This window comes from Vespa velutina, chromosome 11 (assembly GCF_912470025.1).
Source record: "Vespa velutina chromosome 11, iVesVel2.1, whole genome shotgun sequence".
Lineage (NCBI taxonomy): Eukaryota > Metazoa > Arthropoda > Insecta > Hymenoptera > Vespidae > Vespa > Vespa velutina.
The window spans coordinates 1947450-1969949 of NC_062198.1; the positions used below are offsets into that span (position 1 = coordinate 1947450).

At 27.7% G+C, this 22500-nt stretch overlaps 4 protein-coding genes across 15 annotated transcripts in view; 2 read left to right on the top strand and 2 right to left on the bottom strand.

Moving 5' to 3' along the window:
* Nucleotides 1-4053, top strand: part of LOC124953064 (contactin-2) — a 4901-nt gene extending 848 nt beyond the window's left edge. The window contains exons 1-6 of one of the 5 annotated variants that reach the window (XM_047503941.1): nucleotides 1-69; nucleotides 360-647; nucleotides 727-917; nucleotides 1008-1137; nucleotides 1266-1406; nucleotides 2412-4053. The exon at nucleotides 1-69 is cut by the window's left edge and continues 81 nt beyond it. In XM_047503941.1, coding sequence (XP_047359897.1) covers nucleotides 479-647; nucleotides 727-917; nucleotides 1008-1137; nucleotides 1266-1406; nucleotides 2412-2575 — 795 coding nt within the window. In that variant the 5' untranslated portion in view covers nucleotides 1-69; nucleotides 360-478 and the 3' untranslated portion in view covers nucleotides 2576-4053. Of the gene's footprint in view, nucleotides 70-359; nucleotides 648-726; nucleotides 918-1007; nucleotides 1138-1265; nucleotides 1407-1861; nucleotides 2071-2411 lie in introns of those variants that run through there. The other 4 variants (XM_047503937.1, XM_047503938.1, XM_047503939.1 and 1 more) reach the window with 4 other exon arrangements.
* Nucleotides 4054-7011: 2958 nt separating this feature from the next.
* On the bottom strand, nucleotides 7012-9104 carry LOC124953065 (exosome complex component RRP40). 4 transcript variants are annotated; one of them, XM_047503945.1, is made up of 3 exons: nucleotides 8893-9104; nucleotides 8437-8695; nucleotides 7012-8371 (listed from the first exon to the last, which is right to left on the bottom strand). In XM_047503945.1, the coding sequence occupies exons 2-3, from the start codon at nucleotides 8625-8627 to the stop codon at nucleotides 7852-7854; spliced, it is 711 nt and encodes a 236-aa protein (XP_047359901.1). In that variant the 5' UTR covers nucleotides 8628-8695; nucleotides 8893-9104; the 3' UTR covers nucleotides 7012-7851. The 4 variants fall into 4 exon arrangements, with proteins under 4 accessions (XP_047359901.1, XP_047359900.1, XP_047359898.1 ...); XM_047503944.1 differs by having other exon boundaries at nucleotides 8837-9104; XM_047503942.1 differs by having other exon boundaries at nucleotides 8826-9104.
* A 175-nt stretch (nucleotides 9105-9279) lies between these two features.
* Nucleotides 9280-10538, top strand: LOC124953066 (NEDD8). Its single transcript, XM_047503947.1, has 4 exons — nucleotides 9280-9498; nucleotides 9578-9595; nucleotides 9823-9935; nucleotides 10201-10538. Exons 1-4 carry the CDS (start codon nucleotides 9481-9483, stop codon nucleotides 10283-10285), a joined length of 234 nt encoding a protein of 77 aa, XP_047359903.1. The 5' UTR covers nucleotides 9280-9480; the 3' UTR covers nucleotides 10286-10538.
* Nucleotides 10539-10560: 22 nt separating this feature from the next.
* Nucleotides 10561-22500, bottom strand: part of LOC124953062 (protein bric-a-brac 2-like) — a 32638-nt gene continuing 20698 nt past the window's right edge. The window contains exons 6-7 of one of the 5 annotated variants that reach the window (XM_047503928.1): nucleotides 21753-21874; nucleotides 10561-11147 (exon numbers count right to left, since the gene is read on the bottom strand). In XM_047503928.1, the coding sequence (XP_047359884.1) occupies nucleotides 10890-11147; nucleotides 21753-21874 (380 nt within the window). In that variant the 3' untranslated portion in view covers nucleotides 10561-10889. Of the gene's footprint in view, nucleotides 11148-13766; nucleotides 15420-20458; nucleotides 21875-22500 lie in introns of those variants that run through there. The other 4 variants (XM_047503933.1, XM_047503934.1, XM_047503931.1 and 1 more) reach the window with 4 other exon arrangements.

Here is a 22500-nt window from a genome sequence, read left to right on the forward strand (position 1 = left end):
TTTTTAAATGACTTTTTACCGACGACGTCACGTTTTACAATAACACAAGATATGAATTTTTTTACACAGGTATTTTTGGGAATTTTAATTCTTTTAATTTTTCTTTATGTTGGTTTAATAAACATATTAATGAAATAATGAAAAAATATATAATACATAAAATCATTATAAAAACTGTAATATAAAATAACCTGTCTTTATCCTTATTATTATTTTTATATTTGTGAACTGCTGTACATTTTTTTATAATTTGCTTCATTATTGTATCAAAACAAGAATGCAATGTCTGGATAAGTTAATGTAAAAAGTATAGACAACTATTAAATATTTAAAAGAGTTAACGAATTTAATATTTTTAGGATGGCAGGAAGTAGCAACTTTAGTACAAGTACGCCATGTGGCCATAGATGTAGGTCAAGATCTTACATTAGCCTGTGCAGAAGAAGATGCTCTTCCACATACAGATTCTCGCGAAGTAATGTGGATAAGAGAAGGACGTGAAGATGGACAGATTAAGCGGTTAAAAGTTGAGTCTAATGGCGTGCTAGAACTTGTAAATGTTAGCGCAGATGATGCAGGAAATTACTCTTGTACCTTGGACGACGATGTGGATGCTGTGAAATCCAGAATAAATGTAGAAGTTAGAAGTAAGTTTCAACTTTGTAACAATTAAAAATTAATTCTAATATATATAATTTGAATAAAATAAAATGAATTATACTTTAGCACCTCCACCAGCTTTACGTAATGTTTGGGTAAAGCCATCTACAATATTGGCTAATATTCTTTGGGAAGTCGGTGGTACAGGTGGATATCCTATCATAGACTTTACTGCCGAATATCGTCTAAAACCAAATGAGGGTGAGAAACCAGAACAATGGAAGCCCATCATACCAACGCACATTCCTCCCAATTCTGTAAATTTAAAATTTTTTATTTTTATAATAGCTTAAACCTTCAGAATTTAATTGAATTTATTTTAATGTCATTGTTTTCCAACAATTTAGAGACAAATTGACGTGTATCACTTGGTGCCAAACACAACTTACTCCTTTCGAGTGTGGGCTACCAATCAATTGGGTAAAGGAGATATAGTGGAAGTTGAAAATCATACCCATCATAGTGTGGAGGAATTGGGTAAGCACTGTATTATTACTAAATAGTATTGAAAGATGAGATTTTTAAAATAAATAGTATTGTATATATGTGTACATATATTATATTTAGTATCGTATCTTCCATATCAATATAAATTATTGTTTTAGAACTTGCAAGACATTTATTAGCGGGTGTAGAAGATTTTGACACCCGTGTTTGGGTTGCAGCAGTAGGCATTGTTATGGGAACACTTTTGGTTCTTGGTATAGGTACATGTTACCTCCTCTATCGTGAGTGCAAGGCACCCTGTAAGCATCTCCTAATAACTGTGTATAAAGCTTTTGCTTCTACTCTATCTCTTCTATGCTGCTTTTTCTGCTATCAAACTAAAATCTTTAAACTTCATATAAATGTAATTCATTCTATTAACAACATATTAAATATACGTCAATGTTTTAATTTGTGGACTTTTTTTTAACTTGTCACTAACACAAAACAATTTCGTGACAGAAATAACAGCAGCACAAGTCATTCAACTTATCTATGGCCCTAATCTCTAGCTTTCTTTAAATCAGCTACTCATTTCCCAATTTCAACTTAACTCTATTCTAATAATTCTATCAATTACTATTCACTAATCTTTCCTTACTGCAAGCGCTCTGCAAATTTTTATTATTAATTATTAATTAAATTTTCTAATATCAATTTTTCATTGTAACACTTTTTTAACTTTTGCACACATTTTATAATCTATGGTATTAAGGTAACTCTATCAAATCTTTCTCTTCAGACAGTTTGCCTTTCTAATAGAGCACTTCTATAGTATTTCTAGGAATGATCCTACGATCCTTTGAATTGTTTCCTTTAATCGCCAACCTTTATTAATTAATTACCAATAAACTGTATATTTAAATAAATTATTAATATCATGTAAAAGGTATTAATAAATGTATTAACATTTATAAGTGTAAATATGTTTAATAAGTGTTGGTGGTTGATATAAGATTATGGTTATGTAGAAATGATAGGTGTAATGAATAGTAAATACCATAATAGAGGTAGAGCATTGTGGCCTAGATAAATACGTTGTATTAGAACATATCTTTGGTAATGAAAAGGTAGAATAAAAGTAGCACATTTATTTGTCAGGTCAACAGTAAATAATATAAATTAGTGTATGTTTATTAGCAACACAATGTATATGATTAGAAGCACAATCATACCTGACAAATAATACAAAAAGGGACAGGGTAGAAGCTAATATAATCAATGGCCTAGGCCAATGAAAATTAATCTCCGTTCCGAAATTGCAGCGCAGCTGGAGGAGCAGGAGGTGATTGAACTTGTCCCAAATATTATTTTGAATCCCGGATTTTTTGACGAAAGGACAGAACATATTCCTCAAGATGAAAATTTTAACAATCAAACAACAACACGCCTAAATAATAACAACGTAGTGCAGCCCAGACGACTCTAGCAATCATTAATTTAGATTTCTGCATCGTGGATTTTTTTAACGAATGGTAAGAGCATGATTTAAATATCATAAGTGTATAGGTTGTATTTGAAATACCCTGACGCGATTATAAAAGTGCAACAAATGCAGGGCCATTATAGAAAGAATTATAATAATTATGAAAAAAAAAATTGGAATCATGTTTGTATCCACATAGATGTGTAAGTATGTATCAATGCTTGGTGCATCCTGATAAACTAAATTTTTTAGACACAATACAATGTAAAGTGTTCAAAGCAAAAGTAAGACTCTGCTAGACTTTGTGAAATGGCAAAGTAGATTTTTGAGAACATTTTGTCATTAAACTCGCTAATTTCTTGTTGCTCGTTAACGGAGCTAAAGTGAGAAACTCCTCTGAGCCAAAAATTATTTAGTAAGACTGTAATTCTAAGGATAATTCTATAGAACATAATAATTGGAAAAACTAAAGTTGTATAAGCAAGATCTGATTTATTATGCATAAACTTGTTTTTTGCATAAATTAGGGGTATCAATTATATTTTTAATATAATTATCTTTGAGGACTCATGAAAAAAATATGTATAATAATATCCTTTCAAACTGTGCACTTCTTATCATTCGAAATATTAATTAACTTATTACCGATTTTAAACATTTTTTTTTATGTGCTGAAAAAGTGATTGTAACAGTTGATTTGTTTTACATTTTTATAAGATATAATATTTTTCGTTGTTGTTATATATGAAACTGATTCTAAAAAATACTTTAATAAGCGATAGTTTTTAAGCAACGTAATGTGCATTACATATTTTTTTCGTGACATGCAAAGAGAATGCTATTTATTTATAATTGTAATAGGAAAGGTTAGTAACATTATTATACAAGGTTTGATGCTTCAGTATTTTTAATAGTTATTTAAATAATTATGTTCCATTATAGATTACAATCTTTAATATGCTTTGATATAATCTTGATAACCATAGCAGTATCAATTAACAACATGTAAGTGCAATTCAGATCTTAATGATCTTAAATAACTTTGCTTTATATCACTGTCATTCCTGACTGCTTATATAAAAAAGAGCATTCATGTTTTATTAAAATAATTATGACCAAGTGTTCAAAATATAATGAAGCTTATATCATTATCAACAATTATAAGTTCGAAAATCAAATAACATAACATAAAAGAAAATGTATGAAAAAAAAGAACTCGATTTTGATAAGTATAAGTCAAAAGATAAACTACTTTTGAAGAAACGCAAAGATCACAGTATCTGTTATACAGGAAATCGTAATTGTCTCTTTATGTATCAAATGCTAACAGATTTTTACCAATTATAACATTGATACTTTAAGCAGATTTAGGATTAAAATAGAATACTTCAAATATTTTGGATAACACCTTTAATGAAAGATAAGTGAAGTTCGACAAATATCTGATGCAATATAAAGAACGTGTAGGTCTACTGAAATTACTTGAATCTTCTCTTTCCCTTTCTGTAAAATTTTGTTATTTTTTCATGATAGGATAGGCAAATTTTTATACAATCAACTCATAGATCTGACTTTTCACACAAAAGTTTTTATATTCGATAATAATATAAAAATATTATTTGCAATATTCTTGACTAGCTGATATTAGATCGCACTTGGTCAATTAATGTTAAAACATTCCATACATTTAATGTCTCTATTATTTTACGATATTCTTGAAATTTGCTATTTTATTTAAGTATAAAATATACTTATAAGTATAATATAAAGTATATTTTAAAATTCTTAAAAAGTATGATCTGTTGATAATTTTGAGTATTATTAAAATTTATTTTGTTTAAATATACACTGCAGGTGTGTCAAGATTTATTCTACTAAGAATTTTATATTATTTATGTTAATTTTGCTATGATATTATAATAGAGCAGAAAGAAATTTTTATTTTTACTTGAGCTTATTGTATAAACTTTAAACTTGCTCTTATCACCAAGTAAGGCAATTTGGTGCATAAAGGTTGTATAAAACTTGGTTGTGCGTTGTTACATTGAGGCTTCACTGATCTGTTTCTCCCTTTAATGTAATCTGAAATGTATCAAATATATCACAATAGGGATAAACAGATCTAATATAGCTTCGTACTATGCACTCTGTGTTGTGAATGGTATATATATATATATATACACATAAATATATATATACACATATATACACACTAATTAACAAATATAAGAATATGATAATACCAGAATAATAACATAAATATATATTTATATAGCCAAGGCATGATAATATTTTAGCTATAAGCAAAGACAATTTTTTATATGTAAATTATAATTATGCTAAAATGCAATGATAATATTTATCTACTTATTCACGTAGACACAATTTTATGGTGCAATTTTGAGCTTCAACAGCAGTTCAACGTATTTGCTGATTGGCATAAATCGTATAGTACATAATGTTCCTTCTTGATTTTTTTTTAAGATTTATATTACTCCCTGCTTAAACGAGACAGGGATATATTATTTTAAATATTCTAAAATAATGGACATGCTTCATATGTCCATTGCTTACCATGCAAAAAATCTCTTGTCAAACAAAATTATTTTTTTCTGGATAGTATAAATTAACCATGAGATTTAGATATATTGCATTCAATATTTTTTATTCAATTCAATAATAAAAAAAGACATTTATTGTATATTATGATTTTATTAATGAAATTGAGAAATATTTGTTAAATGTATAGTTAAAGAAATATTATCTTTTAATTAAGTTTTAGTTGCCTAAAAATCATTAACTTGATTTAGTTTTACTTTTGACGATTATTTACGAACCAATGTTCTTGTTCATGTAAAAAGTATAGTTCTGTGGTATGGCACTTCAGGTTTTAAATACTTATATAATAAGTTAATCATAAAATTAGTCATTTTCATTAAAGTATATCATATTAGAGACAGTATACATTAAATGTCTAATAATATTTACCAAAGCTATCTGAGAAAAACAGTCAAGGATTGTTCGATTAATCAGTAACACTACTAATATACCAAAGCCTGAAAAAAAAGATACAAATATCACTCGCAATGTTAAATAATAAGGATATTCTTGTAATTATTAATTTGTTAACAGGGTTGTATTAATACAATTTGGAATTGCACAAAATGATTAATTGAGTTGCTAGATTTCATGCGTAATCATTAGAAATGATTAATCATTTAACTAAGCCAATATTCTCTTGATTTATTTGTCAATATTGTATTTTTTTATTTAGCTTGCAAAATAGTTAAAAGTAGAATATAAAAATAGTATGAAATTTTGGCACTTTCCGAATTAGTTATATGGTATTTTTATATTCATGAGACTATAATACAATCCTGTGAAAAAGTAAGATAAGGCACAGTACCATATAATAGAATAATGGTGGTTAATGGCACCATAAATCGTCCCTAACATACATATTGCCTATGACATACCAAGAGAATAAAAGCTACTGTGATTTTTACAAAATATCTTTACATCCATATGACATTATATCTTTATGTAAAGGCCTATCGTCAAAACGTGCTATTAACAAAGTATGATGCCTTTCATGCATTATAGAGTACTATTTTGTCGAGTACTAAAAAAAAATTAAAAGAAATAATACCCTATCAATATCACGTTTTTCACATGAATGAGTCGAGAATATTTTTCCAAATTTAATAACACGAAAGAACATCTCTAATGACTCATAATTTTGTAAAAATCACAAATGCTTTTCAAACTTATCATGTATTGATATATCAACATTAGTTTTACATGCTTCATTAAGTGGTGATGAAATAGATAAATATCATTAATAACATAATAGGCCAAAGCACGAAAAATAATATTAAATGAAATGATTTATTATTTTACTGATTTTAATTAAATAATAGTTAATTTTATAAACTTAAATTTTCTTTATTCGTTTATAACAAACCAATATATCGAAAAATTGGTATTTGGTATATAGAGCTTATTGTAATATAATGTTTTATTATTGATATTATCAACTGTTATAGTTATACGTTGTGTACCTATTTGTTTTCCAATATTTTAAAAATTTTACTATATTAATTAGTAAAAATATGAAATGTTCCATTTAGAATATTGAGTTATAGTAATACTGCTTTTTAGATAGATGGTCTATAACAATTCATTCAGTGTATGATAATTAATTAAAATATTAGGAAATCATTGGTCTCTTTTATAATATTATCTTGTTACAATCAATTTGATCTTAATAATTAAAGATGAGAAGCACAGATAAAAAAAAAAATAATAATTACAACATTTAGGTAATAAAACCTTTGCAAATGACTTTTTAATAATACTTGACCAATGATTATCTAATATATTTATTTAGTTTAACATTAAAATAATGTATATTGCACATTCCATCAAGTACAAAAATGTCTTCTATATTAGTTTTATTGATCAATATATGGAAGTCGAATATTTCTATCATAATTTGAGTATTGTTTAAGTATTTATACAAAGAAAATGGAGAAAGTAAAGGTTGTGCTTGAGTGTCTAATTCTATCATTAATTAGGATGTAGTACTTTCACTGCAGTAAGTCAGAGAACAAACATTAGGCACATATCAGAGAAACACAAGATCATTCTACTCACCACTTACATTTAGATTTTTACTGATTGCAATTATTAGTAATACTGTGTATTATATAATAATAATAATAAAAACAAAAAAAAAACTAGATTAATTTATCCTGGAATAAAAACACAGAAATACAAATCCTGAAGTATAAGCTAAAGAAAGAATGACAAATAATATCAATGTGCATTTAGAAAAAGCTGGGCCTTGCAAACATATATTCTTTACGCGTAGCAGGTTTTCAAGTTTTATACATATTAAATGTAATACTGTTTTGGTAATAACAAATTAGAAGTATTCTAGCTGCGCAACATATTATACAATTGCAATCGGAATAAGAGCACACAAGACACAGGAGAAATGCCTATATCCTGTTTCCTTTAAAATATGATTTTGGAATTACAAGTTTATCTCATGTTTCCTGTATTAATATATTAAAATATACGGATAATGTATTTTAATTGGAATTACATCTACTACTTGTAGTTTCCATTTTACATTTTGTGATGATGACTGTCATTATAATCACTATAAAGTCATGCTACTTTATTTATAAAAATCATTATAAATATACAATAAATAATCATTCATAATTATTGTGTATTTCGATTGTATTTATTAATTATATTAATTTTATTTATTATGTTAACATAAGTAATGTTTTTTCAATTGAGTTGCATAGATCTTGCATCTTTTCTGGAGATATATACTCCGCTGCTAGAATTGCATTAGCAATTGCGATAGTTATATGTACCGACTTTGTTTTAATCCATACCTTTCCATTCATACCAATGGCAACTTCGTATGTTTGGTTTTTTGCAAGAAAATTAAATAATGGACAGTCTGGATTAAGCAGTTTCCTTACGAGATTTAAGGTGCAAGTAAATAGCATACCGTCTGAACTTAAAACACCTAATTTTTTTTGTTTTCCTTGAGAATCAACGCATACAAGTTCTGGCTCCATATCTTTGATAGCTACAAGTAATTTTGCAAACACAATATCTCCAACTTGGATGTCCGGACGATTTTTCTTTGTAGCACCTTCGAATGCCAAATAGGAAAGAGCTGCGCTCTCTTTTGCACCTATATCTACTTTAAATATATCTCCTACTTTTTGGATGACAATACCAATAACATTTTCTCCTCGAGTAGGTACATAACTGTAAGAAAAGCATATATCAAATAAGATGTAACTTTAAATAATTTTAAATATTAAAAATCTAACCGTTTTTGATAATTGTTTACATAATATACAGCAGGAGATCGTTTTTTCAGAATACCAGCTTTACAAATAAAAACTGTGTCAGCTTCACGTCGAAGTCCAGGTCCCAATACAACTGTTTCTTTTACATCATTTTTAAAAATATCTTTTACAATATCCCCTGGCATAACAACATCATCAACATTAACCTCCATGTTTCAAATCGCAGAAAATTCTAATTTAAATGTTAATCCAAAATAAGACAATAGTCGAGGAAATATATCTAAATAAAAAAAAAATAATTTGATATTAATTCAACTTATTAATCAACAATTCACAAACTTCTAATTCAAATTTTCTAGTACAAATGTAAACAATATAGTAAAACTCTTAACCTATATTAATAAACATACACTAAGATAACCTCATTCTAGTCTAATACATTGTCGTAAAAACATCGTAATTTTTTTAATACATTACTCGTATATCTAAAGTACATTATATTATATGCAATATTGTGTATTTTATAAAAATTAAACATTTTAATACATAGCACAACACGTGCTATGATAGATAATATCATTAACAATTTAATTTTTATTTTATAGTTACAGTATATTATGCAAAATATTATAAAACTAATTAGATTGAATTTGAATACATATTGATAAAATCATTAAATATATATTAATTGTGTTAATACGCAATATGTAATGCGTATTTCATAAATATAAGTTCAATCATTATGCAACAAGAATGTTTAAAATAGAAAAGCTTAATTATTGGTAAATAAGGACAAAATTGCCTTTTTAACTTTTTGTCCATTTATATTCTCGAGAATTCCGTTCAGCAGATTGAAAATGCACCTTTGCATTTAAGTTTCTATTCACCATCAGAGGGAGATGAAACCGAATAAAAGTTCAAGTTTTAGAATTATTAAGCGACAACTGATTTGAAGTTACTTCAAAAGCAATAAATCTTATATACCGGCAGATTTTGCGAGTAATTAGTGATAATTTAATTACAATAGTTTAAACATTAGGAATATTATTTTACAATATTACAAATATGTTGATCAAAGTGAAGGTAAGAACATAATATATTGACATAATTTATAAAACTATTGTTAACCTATCATTTTATTATCTGAATTTTTATTTTTCAGACTCTCACAGGGAAAGAGGCAAGTATTTTAAAATCAACGTGACTATTAAAATATTCAATGGTATTATATCTGTATTTTTGAATAAAATAGTAACATAATACATTACTATGTTTATTGAGTTGGAAAGAATTAGACACTTTGTAAAGACTTTTGTAAATTAAAAGTTATTTATTCTATTAAAATGTATTTTATATATGATTGATTTTATGTACATTAGCAATAGATAATCTTTATCAATTCTATAGATTGAAATAGACATAGAACCTACTGATAAAGTAGAAAGAATCAAAGAAAGAGTGGAAGAAAAAGAGGGAATACCGCCACAACAGCAGCGGTTAATATTTTCTGGCAAACAGATGTACGTATATTTATTAAATTGTTTTTTTAAAGAAACTATAAAGTATAAAAATTGATTTAATACTCAAGATTTGAACAATTTTAATGATATTTATTATTAAACATTAATGTAGCATATACTTATAGCTTAATGATATAATTATTATATTATAATGAAGATAGTAGTAATACTGTTTATAAGAAAATCTCAAATTTTTAGAATCTACATAATTCATATCTTTTAAGAATGCATCAGTTTAAATCAATATATACATATATGATTTCAGGAACGACGAAAAAACAGCACAGGATTATAAAGTACAAGGTGGATCAGTGCTGCATTTGGTACTTGCATTAAGGGGAGGTTTATAATTACTATACTTCGTTTTTCATATGACTTTGTGATTAATTAAAAAGCAAATGCACGAGGCTACTTGTAAGGAAAACAATACATCAACCTATTAAAAGTTGCACTTACTCTAATTAAAAAGTTTTTCGAGTAGAGCCTGCAACTTAAAAGTTATTCAAAGATTACATTCACAATATATGAATATTTAACAATATATCTTAGCTATAAATGATGAGTTTGTAATGTGACCATTAAAAATATTTCTTAGCTTCTAAATATACTGGTTTTTACTTAATTCAATGCAGTAACTATTTAAATCTATGACACATAGTGGAAAAACGACAGTGAATAAATGATCGCAGACTTATAATATTTAATTTTCAATGTTTTCGTTTTCTTTCTCTATATTTTTTTTTTTTTTTCTAAAATAGCTAGATTAAAAACTTTATTATAAGACATAACATAAAATGTATTAACTAGTTTTAATAATTTCTAATACTGATAACACAAAGTTTGCTTAAGAAAAAGTATGAAATATACATAGATTTAAATTCTAATTTTTATGTTCAATGTTCTTATAGCATAGAATTAGAAATAAAATGAACACTGTTGCTGTTCGTTAATATGTTATAAGATAAAATAAATCTGCTTCTTAATTTCTATGATATCTACTATTGTGAGTTGCTCGGCTCCATTTAGTTTTGAAGAAACGATGACAGATCCCACAATATGCTGCAACGTTCGATGAATTTTCATGTTTGGATGTGATGTGTCGTAGAAGTGCGTGTTGCGTTGTACAAGTAACACCACATTTCTTGCATTGTAGAAGCCGAGATACAGAAGAAGTTTGTATATTTCGTGCTGGTTTCCTTGTTCCCGAAGATTCTATAAATTTATACTTAAATTTACCTTCCAAAATTATTATTAATTGAAAATCCTTTTTAAATCCCCCATTTTGTTTGATTACATGTAATATTAAATATTAATATGGTACTCCAAGAATAGATTACAATATAAATAAAAAGTTCTATAAAAACATAACACTAACAAATGTTACATCATTTTATTCAAATGTTATCAAAACGTTAGTGCTTTTTAGTTATATTTCATATATAATTGTGATGCAGATTATGAATTCTTCAGGTTGTACTCTGAGATAATTAAAAGCGCGGGAAACCGATTGCGAATTAAACTGCAAACCGATCGTAAAATATATAATTCATTGAAAGAATGAAAAATTGGACAGGAAAGGTACATCACAAATCATTTTATTTACATTACAGCGATAACATCTTTAAGCATAGTCTTACATTGCCTTTGATTACGTTACAAACTCGCAGATATAAGATCTATAATAAAATACATACGTATTTAACGAGAACGAAAAATATTCGTTCTTTATAACGCGAACGTTCAACGTCATTGTATCTACAGAATAGCTCCGTCTATGATCATTGTGAATCAATCTATGCACGTTTAATCGGTGCTTTTTCATTTTTTTTTTGTTTTTGTTTTTCGTTTCTTTTTTTCTCGTTTATATCATTATTAAACTTAGAAATAAATAAATACGCATTAGTTTTTTGCATTGCGATTGTTTATTTATATATATTACTACGTACTTCTTGTGCAAATTAGTTTTAAGCCGAACGTACTTATTACGATGGATGCTCCTTAGCCGGTTTAAAATCTAAATCGTATTTTAGAAATTTCGAAAATTTCTTCTTTACCGACCATGCAATGTCTTTCATGTTTTGCTTTTTTGAACAAATTCTTAGGAAATAAAAACGATTTACGTGTTATTTTGAAGAATCTCGTTATCACGTATACACTCATTTACGTCTATGTTATACGATTTTTTCTTACAATTAAATCGTTTTTTAAATGTTTTCTTTTTCGTCATGTTATTATGATCAAACATGTCCCCTTGTTATATTATGTACTTTCATCGAATAAAAATCATGGCAATCATCTTCAATGATTAGTTTACAAAATTTTTGTATTTCAGTATTTTAGTTTTTCATCTAACGAATTACCGACCGAGTAAATCATTAATTTTTTTTTAGGTCGATAAATTAGATTAACGGCTTAAGAGCAAACATTACATTTTCTCGCCATTGCATTTTTATCTTTTTTTTTTCTTTTTTATTTTTTTTCTTTTTTTCTTTTTTTTATGTGCACACGAGTACGTTACTTAAGAATTTTTTCTGAATGATCACTTATATAATAATAAATACGAATATTCAATGTATAAGCAACACTTACTATGCAAATTTGCATAGGTGCGTACGCAGCATTTATAGTAATTATCATAATCATTCTAAATACCGTTACGATCAAAATCGACGGAATAATCAATAAATGTTATTTCAACAAAAATATTATTCATAAAAATTATAATAAAAAACAAACAAAACAAAAATGAAAAAATCCGTGATCAAAATTTGAATCAAATTAATCTTAGATTTGATTAGCGTTATATTTTATCGAAGTAAGGGAGGTCTCATTTTTACTATACCATAACGCAACGTTCTTAAGAAAAAGAAAAAAAAGAAAAAAAAATAATAATACTGTTATAAATAAATTTACAAAAAATCGGATAAATTTACGCCAATCATAAGTTTCTCGTCCCATATTTGATTGGTTACAACGAGTTACGATAGTTTTCTTTTAACGTTACTCAAGCTACTTATAATTGAATACAATCACTTATATTGTGTGTGTATATATATATATATATATACACACGCAAACACATATATATCATATATTATTAACGACTTATACGTATGCACAACGTTACGATCAAGCATGTGTCTCCATAAATGGAACGATATTTTTACATTTATTATTATAAATGGCTAATTTTGTGTAAATATTTTACAAGACCTTTGTCTCAGCTAGCGTTCTTCAACGTTCGCGTTTCTTTTTTCTTTGTCGGTAAATAATTTTCTTCGAACATATGTAACATCGCGTAATCCATACACATATCTTTCTTGATTTCGATCGAATTTATGAAATTATTGAAATTTTCATTATTTCTTTCTTAGCGTCGAACTCGTCGAGTTGAGAGAAATACTATAGCTCTCTGTGTCACATAATATTTGTTTTGGTTTTTCTCTTCTTTTTTTCTTTTTTCTTTTTTTTTTTTTTGCAAGGGGTTAATCATCATGGCAAGCCGGTAACAAAATCAACAGGTCATTACTATAGATAATTTATAATCTTTACATTGTGTCGTTCAACTATGGTAAATATCTGAAAAGATAATGCATTAAACATGGAAACTAGATAGCCGCGTGTAAGGCACTGTCTATACGGTGATTTCGAAGCAGCTAAAACCATCGTCGATCACAAAGAAAACCTTTTTATATCCATTTCTCTTTTTTTTTGTTTTTTTTTTGTTGGTTATTTATTTTTAACTTCTTCCTTCATTTCTTTCGAGTTTCTTGGTATCTATGTATAATGTGTTCGTATGTGTACGTACGTAAAAAACTTGAACATAATTTTTACGAAAAGGTACGAAGTTGATCTTTCTTTCGATTTTTGTTCGTTCGACTTTTTCAATGAAGATCCGATCGATTTTTTTTTCTTTTTTTCTTCGTTCTTTTGTTTTTCTTTCTTTCTTTTTTATTACGGGATGTCAACTTATGATTTCCGATTCAAAAGAGATGATGTTTTATGAGGGATGATACAAAATCGATTTATGATTGCAAGTAATCGCTGGAAAAGGATATGGCTGATTATAAGAGCAAAGTTTTGTCTTTTTTGCACATTTTTTCTTTTTCTTTCAGTTTTATAAACTTTTTTTTCAAGTTTGTATCTCAGAATAGTAATACAAAATCGAAATGAAAATTTGCATATGATTTGTTATAAAGAGAGAAAGAGAAAGAGAAAGAGAAAGAGAAAGAGAAAGAGAAAGAAAGAGAGAGACAGAGAGAGAGAAAGAGAGAGAGAGAGAGCATGAGGCTGATGACGTGAAAAGGAACTCTAAAAAATATTTATATTAATATATAAATAAATAAACTAACGCAAAATCTAAACGGAGAGATCACAAATATTAATTAGAATTATTCTCTAAACTCAGTCATCGGCGACTAGAAAATGAAAACGAGCATGTTATGCATTTGCATAATTATTATTATTATCATCTTTTTTTCCTTTTTTCAATAGATATTAGCTTTCACGATTAAGATAAAGGACAACTTGTAAATGATCATCGATTATCCTTAATATATTATATCTACTAATTTTCGATATTCAAATGTAACCATTCTTTCGTATATCTTATCTCCACTTTAGAACGTGTATTCAAACGGATGTTTCAAAACCATCCTCTTCATCAATTTCAATAGAATATAATGAAAAGAAAAGAAGAAAAAAAAATAAATAAATAAAAGAAAGAGAAAAATAAATAAGCAAAAGAATTATTACACATTATTATTCGTTAAAATTTTGAATTTCGCGCCCTCGAAGTCGAATTTACTTATTGATCGATCAATAAATATTAAAAACAAAACTGATCGAGGGATATTACAAGAATGATGAATGGTGAGAGGAAAGTAAATATACATAAAATATAAAAAAAAAAGAAACAATATTGCAGGACAAGGAAAAAAATTCCTTTTTCGACGCGCCGAGAAATAAATCAAATGTTGACTCGATTGTTTTATTGTGTTATAGATAGAGAAAAAGAAAAAGAGAAAGAGAGAGAGAGAGAGAGAGAGAGAGAGAGAGACAGAGAGAGAAGGGGTGAGAGAGAAAGGGAGAGATAGAAGGGGAGAGGAGAGAGAGAAAGAGAGAGAGAGAGAACAGGAGAGGAGAGAGAAAAATAGTTGTCGCGCCGATAAAAAAAAAAACCAATAGACGATCGTTTAAATTACGAGTCCAATTTTTTTCTCGGATTGCGTTGCCTCTGCATCGTTTTTTGCCATTGCATGTTATGTTTCAGACGCATATGACGTCGCAGGTCGGTTCTACGACTGAGAGTGGTGTGACATAGGATGCAGGTCGTCTGGTTGCGATGCACTTCAAGGTGCTGGGTCAGCGAAGCAAGGTGCTTGTAAACGCTTCCGCAGAGTCTGCAGGAAAAACGTCCTGGACCCTGCACCACCACTTGACCAGTTGTATCGCCAACATGCTTCCAATTGCGTCCCACCCCCCCTGCAACACATTAATAGCCACGTGACCCGCGTGATTCCTCATAATAAAAAGCCTTTGCAATTACAATGCATGGTATGCTTTATGTATATGTATACGTGTCTATTTTTAGTAAGTGTACGTGTATGTAAGAAAGGAGACATGAGAATAAGGAATTGGAAAGACAATGAAAAATAGAGAGAGAGAGAGAAAGAGGAAGAGAAAGAGAAAGAAGAAGAGAAAAAGAGAGAAAGAGAGAGAGAGAGAGAGAGAGAGAGAGAGAGAGAGGGAGAGAGAGAGATAAGAACATGTAACATAAATTTATCATTATTTATTTTCTACGTGTACGATTGTTATGTTCGTGATTTATGCCTTCGTGACTTTTTAAACTATTTATCCTTATCAACGTTATCTCTTTATCTTTCTATTTGTTTCTTTCTTTTATTTTCCACTTCTTTCTGTTAATTTTCTTTATTGAATTTTATTTTTATTTATTAATATAAAAGCTTGGAAAAATATACGTAAGTCACGAGTGCATGTTCGAATTACGTGCAATCGTGTTGTCGTTAAAAATGATCGTTTTTATCAATAAGAGAGATCGTTTTACACTTCAAATTCAGTCTTGATTGTTTCTTTTTTGGAATTTTACGAAGTAGCGTTTTAAATTTCGCGCATTGAAAATTATGTTAAATTAAAAAGTTATTTAAATATTCCTGTAATTTGAATATCTCTGTGTAGATATAATTAAGGGAAGCTTTCATTTATATAATATGATAATGCTGAACACAAACCATTGAAAGCGAAAAGGCGGTTTTTGTGATTAGTGTGTATGATATCTATGTATGTATGTGTGCATGTATGTATATATGTATGTATGTATGTATGTAAACATGTATGTATGTATGTATGTGTACTTCCAGTTTGCAAATTTTTTTTTCATGAGCACACGACTAAAAACGTAACAAGCTTGCTACTTTCACGTTATTCACAGAGCCTTCTAAATCCATGTAATCGTCCTTTTGTGCGAATTTCGAGGCAATTAATAATATAAACGTTTAGAAGTATGCTAAATATATAATGACAAGTTTTTTTTTTGTGGAAAATGCGTGTGGGTCAACGTGCACCGTATTAACAGAAGGGGGCGGGGTTGGGGGAGTGTTATAAAGGGTGGACGACTCATAGGATAAATAAGTCATCGAACGAAACTTAGCTTTTGACAAAACATAAATCGTGACTCGTGACAATATTTAAATGATAAAATTAATCCGTAGTATCATTCATGTTTAATAATCGCGATTATAATTGAGATTAGAATTTGTATATATTAATTTGTTACTCTTTGTCGGTGGTGGTGATGCAAAATCATAAAAAATTATTCAATCAATGAATCAATCAATAAATAAATTGAAAACGCAATGAAACCGGAAACAAAATGGCGGATTTAATTATCATTCATTTCCATTTTTGTTTTCGAGTTAATCCACGTAACACGTTTCTAAATCCAGCTTTTTTGCTTTTCTTTTTTTTTTTACCTTCGTTTCTTATCAGATTAATTATGTTAAAAGTGACCTCTAACAGCCTTTAAGTTTAATATCTTGAATTAGTATTATAAATATTTGAAGTATAATGTTTTATAATCTAATATATTATTATTTTTTTTTCTTTTATATATAACATGCTTTTTCGATAAACGTGTAGATAAGTAATAAATCGTATAATTTCTGTGCTTTTAAATATACATACATACGTTAGATTAAAATGACGAAGTCGCTTTGTATTATATTACTATCGAATACATCGTTTTCTCATTTGATACATTATTTAATAGATAATTTGTAGAATTTTCGTTTACATAGTAATCATTTGAACGAATTTGTTAATATACTTACTTCATAAAGATAATATAGAAGCGCAGTACCGTCAAGTGCAAATTTTTGCGAGAGAACGATTCTTCGAATATATTATGTATATGTATGTGTATTTATATAAATATATATATATATATACATACACACACATATACATACATACACACACATATATGTGTATATATATATATATTTATATATAGATTATATAATTGTACAATTGTTTTAATTAGACAATAAAAATTAATATCGCAAATGAAACTACACTCGGATATTCGATATCAAAGAAAGGACTCACGTTAATGAATTCGTACTTTTTGACATTTTATTCACACATATTTTTGTTCACTTACAATTATTACCTTGGTTAAGCAAAACGTAAGATTACGTAATGATATATTATAATATTTTATATATATATATTATATATATATATATATGTATGTATATATATAATATGCTTCTTTTTCTGTTTATAAATAATCAACTAAAGAAATATCAATCACCTAAATTAATAACTGGCAAATCTTGTACTTATTTTGTATTGTGGCTTTCGAGGAATGTGCACAATTTTTTTCTTTTTCTTTTTATTTTTTCTTTCAATCATTTATTTATTTTCTTCGTAATAAAATAAAACTTCATTTTGGACAACCGCTTTTTTTAATTAAATATGTTGAATTGTATACACATATATCTAAGATTTACGTAAAAATAAAAATACATAATGGATCTTTCTGTATGTGTATACATATATAAGTATACAATCGTAAAGTATAGAATCAATGAAACTTAAGTTTATGATTTGAAGAAAACTTCACGTATGACTTATTCGTAAAATAATTAAAATCTAATTAGTATAATTGCAATACGCTTTTTTTATGGCAACTTGTAACTAGCTTTGATTTATAAATCGTTATTAAGAATTATTTTATATACACCGAATCATTTTCACGATTATTTTTTCATAAGGTTATTAATATATATATATATATATATATATTATACCACGAATTTTTTTTATGCATTTCACATCGACGATAATGTTAACATCAGTTAACCATAATAAGAGAGACAAAGAAAGAGAGAGAAAAAAATGGAAAAAGAAGGGGGAGAGAGGGAGGGAGAAAGAGAGAGAGAGTGAGAGAGAGACAGATATCATAACGAATTATAATTGTCTCTTTTTAGCGTCTTATTTAGCCTCTTTTGTTAATTGCACGAAACGGAAACTTTAAAGTTTCACGTTAATAAATTAATTTCGTGCATACTTGTAGAGAGGTAAAATTTAAATTAAATTAAACACTGCAAAAAAAAAATTAATAATAATAATAATAATAATAATAATAATAATAATAATAATAATGAGAGAACAAACGATAACAGCAACAAAATGAACAAACAAAAGTAATATACTAAATGAGAAACGATACAATGATATCCATTTTTCTTTCTTTTTTCTTTTAAACCCTTCGCTGGATAATAATATACGAACGAAAAAAAAAAAATAATAATAGAAATAAAACAGAAAATGAATCTAACCGATGGTATTACACATGCCAAGATGCATATATTTGGCAAGTCTCCGAGCTTAAAATTAGGATACATGAGTATATTTAATATCATAAATGTAGATCGTATGAACGAGTTTTTGTCTGGGACAAAATTGAACTATAGACATTCCTAAATATATATCCTAAATGTTTTATTAAAAAAAGAAAAGAAAAAAAGAAAGATAAAAAAAGAAGTGATGTACAATCGGATAACGGGACTAAGCACAAAGATATCGTAGCAAATATTAGATTAGAAGAAGACATCTATATAGAGATAATCGTTGAAATTACAATTATAATGTTTAAATAATTATCTACTAATAGAATCCTTGCTGATCATTCGCAATTGACTAGATTTTTCTTTTTTAACGAATTCACTTTTAACTCCTTGAATTTTGTTATTAATTTATAATTTAAAAAAGAAATAAAACAATAAAATTTTGAAGTAATTATATTACTTATCAAGCAAGGTTCATAATAAAATAATTAATATCAGTAAAAATCTTTGTTAATAAAAACAAATAAAATATCGAGATGGTTTCAACAACAAAGGAAAAACAAAAAAGAAGAAAAAAGAAACGTAAATAAACAATAAGTTAGAGTAAAAAATTAATTATGCATGAGATATGAGAATCCAAGCACATTTTTTACATTATGCATAGGATCATCAACTCTTTTTTTCTTTTTTTCTCTTCTTTTTATTATCATCATCATCATCGCCTTACACTTATTAATGAATTTTTCAATCGTCCCAATTATTATAACCCGACGATCCACAGTGCACAGTATTGCAATCATCCATTAATATTATTAACTATTATTTCGCATACAACAAGAAAATGCACATTCCTCCTTATTTGCTATTAAGTACCGAACTCATTTGACTAGATAAAATAATTTGTTTGTTTTATTATATTTTATTTTTTTATTCCCCTTCTTCTTCTTCTTTTTCTTCTTTTTCTTCTTCTTCTTCTGTTTCTTTTCGTTTTGTATATCTTTGGTTACAAAACTTATACCCGCGCATGTATACTGTACATGTCTAGATTTCTTTCTTTTCATTTTTTTTTTATTTCCCCCGTTTCATCTCTCATTTACGTGCATATACACACATATTACAAACATATACATACATACATACATACATACATACATACATACATACATACATACATACATACATACACACACACACACACACATACATATACACACACATATACATACACACACATATATATATATATATGTGTGTGTGTGTATACAAATGACTAGGGTGTGAAGTTTAAGATAGGCATCAATAATAATTAGATACTCCGACGAACGTAAGAGTGTGTTATTAAAAGCTATAAATAAGAGATTTGAAAAATTTTGCTATTATTGTTTCTTTTTCGTTATATTTATTTTTATATAAAATTATACGAGTGAAACTTATAAACAATTTCGAGGGCTCTAAAATCTTGATAAAAAATATAAAATAAAATAAAAAGAAATATCTATGTTAAATACACTCTTATTTTTAAAAGAAAATTATATTTTCTATAGTTATAGTTATATCTATATCTACTATATGTGTATCTACTATATTTATTTCATATATATATATATATATATATATATATATATATATATATATATATAATATTCTCTTTGCATATATATAATCGCAATTATTAAAGTTACAATCTTATAATAATTACTAGAAAATCTTTGGAAAAAGCAATTAAATTTGGTTAAAGTTAAGAAACTTTCTTTGGTGAGCGAAAAATAACTTCGATGGCACGAAAATTGACTAACGAGAACGTTCATTGCGATCTCGAGATTGCACGTTAAAGACCTTTCAGCTTATGGGAGGACCGAAAGATAAATTATTTAAACATTAACAGTAATGTTGAATTAGAGCCCTCTAAAATGTTAAAACTAAGAAATATAACCCTCTATAACATAATGTAATTCATTCCATCGAAAATAAATTGTTAGTTAGCATATTGAATGCATTTTGCAGACTTGATTTAAAACATTTTTAAGATTTTTTTTTTATTTAGATGTAGAAAAAGGATTATTTCTTAAAATAGTAAAGTTTCATATTAATAATATATCAAAATGAATTTGTATATATTATTTAGAAAAATTAAAAGAAATTAGTTAAATAAATCGATTTGTTAATTTTAAAATAAACTTTTAAATTAAATCAATTTGGCACTCAACGTAATGTTAGCTAAACATATAGATATATTGCCTAGTAGTTACATTACTACTAGTACATTACTACAAGTCATTTAGTATAAGTTAATATATAACTTTTTGTTTAGAGTTATAGAGGATTACCAATAGTTATATCGTAAAAACAAAAATAGAAAAAAAAACCAATAAGAAAAAGAAAAAAGAAACTGTAAGAAGAGAAGATACTAAAAAAAAAAAAAATGACGATATTTTCAATAATTGGTAAAACCTCTCTTACGTCGACGGAGTTGTTTGCTTTTCCCATGATAGGTAAGTGTACTCGCGCACTAAGGAATAGGACTAGAGGTGATTCTTTCAACGCTGCTTTCTCTAATCCGTATAGTTGTGTAAGTCCCAGTGGACTCAATAGTAGGACTCCCAGTAGTTCCTGAGACTCTCTGTTGTTGCTGTGTTATAGCAGCTGCTGCCGCAACCGAAGAAACAGTAATGGGGGTGGTATTTCTAATATTACCACCTCCACCACCTCCTCCTCCACCACCGCCACTACCACCACCGCCTGAATTTCCACCAACAATACCACCACCAATACCACCAACACCACCACCACCAGAAATACCAGCACCAGAAGCAGCATTCCCTGATACTGTCGTCGTCGTCTCAACGGCGACGGCAGCGGCAGTGGTGCCAACACCGAGCCAGCCATGGCGGTTTCTCAAGTGTCGCTTCATGTGTGTCGTACGGCTGAGAACTTTGTGACATACCGGACATTGGGTCGTCCCCTTGTGCATATTCATGTGCTTATACATCGAGTCCCGATTCCAAAAAGATTTACCGCAGAGTTTGCACGAGTGCGATGGCTGTTCGATGACCACCGTGCGTGAATCTAAATCAGATACAAAAGAAATCGTTTCATCGTCCTTCATCCGCCGCGAAACTTTTTTTATTTTATTTTTTTTTTATTTCTATAATTTTTTTTTTTTTTGACGACGTAAAGTTGTGGTTTGTTTTTTTCTTTTCTCTCTTTTTTTTCCCCCCACGAGATTTTTCTCCCGTAGTCTGCACTTATTTTTCTCTTTCCCATGCATAATTACTTATTTATTTATTTATTTATTTTATTATTCAGTTTTATTTGGACCGAGAAGACCATTATCACCTAAAAGTCGCGGTGTTACGTGGAAGATTAACTTTCTTTTTCTTTTCTTTATTGATTTTTTTTTATTAAAATCTTCGAAGAACGATCGAGGTCTTCCTCTTATTTTAACCGCAATTAAAAGATTGATAACTTTCGAAGACGTACAATAATTGCGAAATTAAATAGAAAAAAAAAATTTGCGAAAAAAAAGAGAAAGAAAATTGCAACGCGAATTAATCAATCTGGGATATTTTGAATCGCTGACAAAGCTGCAAGGACGTACGATGTTCAAATTTAAAAAAAAAAAAAGATAAAAATAAAAATAATAAAAAATAAATATAAATATAATATATATATATATGTATATATATATATAT

Coding starts and splice junctions, on each gene's coding strand:
- LOC124953065 (XM_047503945.1), bottom strand. CDS start 8,627: ATGGAGGTTAATGTTGATGATGTTGTTATGCCAGGGGATATTGTAAAA. Junction 8,372..8,436: donor GTAAACAATTATCAAAAACG/GTTAGATTTTTA, acceptor CTTTTCTTACAG/TTATGTACCTACTCGAGGAG.
- LOC124953066 (XM_047503947.1), top strand. Junction 9,936..10,200: donor ATATTTTCTGGCAAACAGAT/GTACGTATATTT, acceptor ATATGATTTCAG/GAACGACGAAAAAACAGCAC.